General features: G+C 36.0%; 1 protein-coding gene across 1 annotated transcript; it reads right to left on the bottom strand.

The window, feature by feature from the left end:
- Positions 1 to 236: 236 nt before the first annotated feature.
- On the bottom strand, positions 237 to 1,137 carry LOC130748564 (ethylene-responsive transcription factor 13-like). The gene has a single exon (XM_057601787.1). It carries the CDS (start codon positions 1,059 to 1,061, stop codon positions 312 to 314), a length of 750 nt encoding a protein of 249 aa, XP_057457770.1. The 5' UTR covers positions 1,062 to 1,137; the 3' UTR covers positions 237 to 311.
- Between the last annotated feature and the right edge of the window lie 3,048 nt (positions 1,138 to 4,185).

The following is a 4,185-nucleotide window of genomic DNA, read 5'->3' as shown; positions in this document are numbered from 1 at the left end:
TTATAATTTCCAAACTTATTTAATAATTAATTATTATTATTATTTTGAGTGCTAATTTAAATTAATTTATTAAGGTGGGACAAAATTGGGTTTTTACAAGTTTGAGTAAATATTTAAGATATAGCTAGAAAATGAAAAAGGTAAAGGCAAATCCAAAGGAAGCAAATTGAAGTGTTATATTGATTATGAGAAACAATACCCTTTGAAATTCATCAAAGTGGTGTATGCAAAAATCATTAAAAATGTACTCCAAATTAGGCAAACAAAAATCACTACATTAATTAATTCACGGATTATAACCCAATGGAAGCTTATGAGCACCAAATTACGCCGGAATCACTAGACAAATTATCCCACCATTCATCAACATTGACATCATCATTTGCGGCTGAACCCATATCAAACACCTGCACTTGGCTTCTATGCTTGGCTAACCTATTCAACACTCCAACTAGGTTCTTCCTCTTCTTTGACCCTGGTGAGCACTCAGAACTATCCTCCGAAGCGGATGATGAAGCCGGTGAAAGATGGTCCGGCGAGTTCTGCCTCAAAAACGTCACCTCACTCATTGACTCTGACTCAGACAACGAGTCAGAACCAATGAGGTGGGGAAAATTGAGTTTGGCCTTTCTACCACGCATCTTGAAAGCAGCTTTATCATATGCTAGAGCTGCTTCCTCTTCAGTCTCATAGGTTCCAAGCCAAACCCTAGCACCGTTCTTCTTAGGATCTCTTATCTCCCCTGCAAACTTCCCCCATGGTCTGCGTCTCACGCCCCTGTAACGCTTCCATACAGGTGGCGCGTTTGATTCACGCGCTGCTGCAGAGGAACCCTTTTTGCACCCTGGTGATTTCTTCACGGGACCAACAACACTATCTAAGTTAGTGACAGCCTGTGATGAGCCACTTGACTGGAAATTGGGGATTGGAAATTGATTGTAAGAGGGTGAATAGCAGGTTTCATTGTTGGATGGATTCCAATCTACGTGGGAATTATCGTGTTCAAGCTCAAGAAGCAGAAAGTTTTGAATAGATTCCAATGACGAAAAATCACAAGACATGGTAGCAGCTATCTTGATCTGGATTATGAAATTGGTGGTGGTAGTGGTGGTGTTCTTTTGGGTTGTAAATGTGTTAATTATCTGACTCTGTGGTTAAAGAGTGATGAATTATGAACTTATATAGCACGGTTTTGGAACTTTGGAACTTGGAAGAACATGACTTTTGTTAAACTATTTGTTTTCCTGTGGGTTGATGTTTCTCTGAAGCTTCAATGAATATTAAAAATTGGGATTATTATCGAATCTTATGAGGTGGCCTGCTGCATTTGTCATCTATATATGTACTCTTTGTTGCAACAATATTTGCATTTAATTAATATTTTAAATTCAACCTATTATTCAAACACGTGATTAATTAAAATCAAACAATATTTTTTGTTTCCCCTATGGATAATGGGAATTGTGAGACCAATCCCTCGGTTAAGAAAACATGTTAAGTGGGTAAATGTTTTTAAGAAATTCTTCTACACATATGTATACATGCACATCGCTTAGGAATAAAATCGTTAATTAAATACTTAAAAATTCAGTTATCACCGATAATTAAATGCTTAAAATATTCATATATGTAATTACCTGCTCATCCCCGAGAATTCTATATGCACTTGACCGAACCGAATCACATACTCACAAATATAGTAGTATATACATTACCCCCTCTGATTTAACAATATTATTATCCTAAGCCAATTGTAGCATGTGACTGAAAACTTTTAATAATGATATTAACCCCATTATAGCACCTGCTAAAAAGATCACGATGCTTCAAAGAAACGAGAACAATGATCCACCGGTGACACGACACACACGAGAGCTGACGCTACACTCTACAAACTACGAAAATATTATATTGATGATACCTGAGTTCACCCGCAGTTAGATAGAAATAATAGAAGGAGAATTGAAGGAAAAAGTTAGGCTTAATTGCACTTTTGGTCCCTAATTATTGCCTTCATGCGAAAATTATCTCAAACTTTAAAATTAGCAAAAAATGTCCTCTAATTATACATGTTGTTGCACTTTTAGTCTGTCATTTGCCTTCCGTGAGAAAACTAACTTGAGAAGCTGATGTGGCTCCCTCACGCGTGTCTCACGTGACTTTCTTCAGAGAATTTGATGACTGGACAAGTCACATGCTTCTCATGTGACTCTAAAGGGGTTCCATGGTGAAGAAGACGACGGAGGAGGGAGATGACCGTTGGAACCTTTCAGAGTTACGTGAGAAACATGTGACTTGTCCAGTCATCAAGCTCTTTGAAGAAAGTCACGTGAGACACGCGTGAGGAAGCCACATCAGCTTCTCACGTTAGTTTTCTCACGGAAGGCAAATGACAGACCAAAAGTGCAACAACATGTATAGTTGGAGGACATTGTTTGCTAATTTTAAAGTTTGGGGACGATTTTCGCAAGAAGGCAATAATTGGGGGACCAAAAGTGCAATTAAACCAAAAAATTATTCACACATCAAATTCACTTACATTTGAAATAAATTAATATGAAGAGAAAAAGAAATTAATAATGTGATCGATTAATAATGTGATGTGATATATGAAAATAAGATTAGAGAGATAATGAGCACCTCTAATTTTTGTGTAGTGGGCATATGTCGAATGCTTGGATGGTGATAACAATGTCCATAGTAGAGCACAATGTGACGCTATAGAGATATATTTGTAAAAGACATTTTGAGCTCAAATCAACTTCTAGATCAAATATAAGAAAAATATTCAATTAGCAAAACTGAGTAACGATTATGCAAATAAAAAGTCAAACATGTACTTAGATTGGTAAGACATGTCATTGAGGCATTAGGCCTTAATGAAGTTTTTCTGGATGACTTTGGATATGATGGTTATACTTGAATAACCTTGCATTGTCAATAAGTATGTCGACTTTGTTCCGCTCGACTGCTTTTCGCACGAGATGAGTTTCTCTTTAGTCTTCCTAACTAGCTAACAAGGTGTTCACTTGGTTGTGAAACCTTCGAGCCGCACAAGACGATGTTAGGCCTTGTTGTCATTTTGGCCGGCCAAATCCATCATGAAATAAGTGTCAAGTTCGACAAGCTTATGCTAATTAATTATAAATGGAGCCTTCATTATTATTATTTTTTATAGGCAAATGTTAGTGGTTAGTTGTTTGTAATTATAAATGCTCATCCTCAGTGTTCGAACTTTGGACCTCAATCTCCAACACTTAATTCTACCATTTGCTAACCAAGTGAGCTACCCCTCCCACAAATGGAGCCTTTATGGATGAAAGAGTTAGTTCGAGATGCAATGCGAGTAATTCAAGATTACAAAAATTAACTTACAATTAAGTTTTAATCCAGTTCAAAATAAATATTTGTTTTGCTAGCTTTTGGCTTAGATAAAAAAATTTACGAGATGTTATGTGATTAGAAGTTTTTTACTAATTAAATTAAGTACTTTTACCTATGTGTCATAAATTTAAACATGCATGATAACTGTCTGTACGGTTTTTTTTTGATAGGCAACTGTCTGTACGGTGAGCTTAATCAGTTGAGGTTGATCATAAATTCTAATATCAGTTATAATTCTGATAAATTTTCTAAATCACATTTAATCCATACATGACGTTCTATATGTCTTTTTTATCCCTCCATGATTAGAGAATTATATGGAATAACTGATATATACGAAATTGATATAAGTTTTGTCCTTAATAATTATGGGTCGTGTGCAAAAACTTATCCCCTTCCTGTTATGGACTAAAATCACATAATACGATCCCACCACGCGCTCCTGTCAGACAAGCCCATCATATGATCATATCATGAAAACCGAAAACGTGCTAAGGAAACATGTATGCGATTACAATATGTACTAAGTTGACCACGATGGTTTTGATTTGGAACTTGAGCAACAGTGTTTCGTGAAGATAATTGAAGCAATCTTTGCCTTGTAGTTCGAGCTAGCTTCGACAATTTCATTTCATATACTGCAGATATAAGAGTGAAATGTCGTTTAAATGGTACGACACCTAGAACGCGGTTGAGTACGTGGTTTTATCTGACAATAACACGACATCATTACAGTGCTAATGAACGAGGAAAAATAATCGTGGCAAATTATTATTATTAATTTATTTGGGTTGTCTAAAT

This window comes from Lotus japonicus, chromosome 3, assembly GCF_012489685.1.
Source record: "Lotus japonicus ecotype B-129 chromosome 3, LjGifu_v1.2".
NCBI lineage: Eukaryota > Viridiplantae > Streptophyta > Magnoliopsida > Fabales > Fabaceae > Lotus > Lotus japonicus.
Note: the sequence above shows the minus strand (reverse complement) of the source record. Positions and strands in the feature narration are given on the sequence as shown.

Bases quoted from the DNA above. Each gene is read 5' to 3' on its own strand.
- LOC130748564 (XM_057601787.1), bottom strand. From the start codon at position 1,061: ATGTCTTGTGATTTTTCGTCATTGGAATCTATTCAAAACTTTCTGCTT.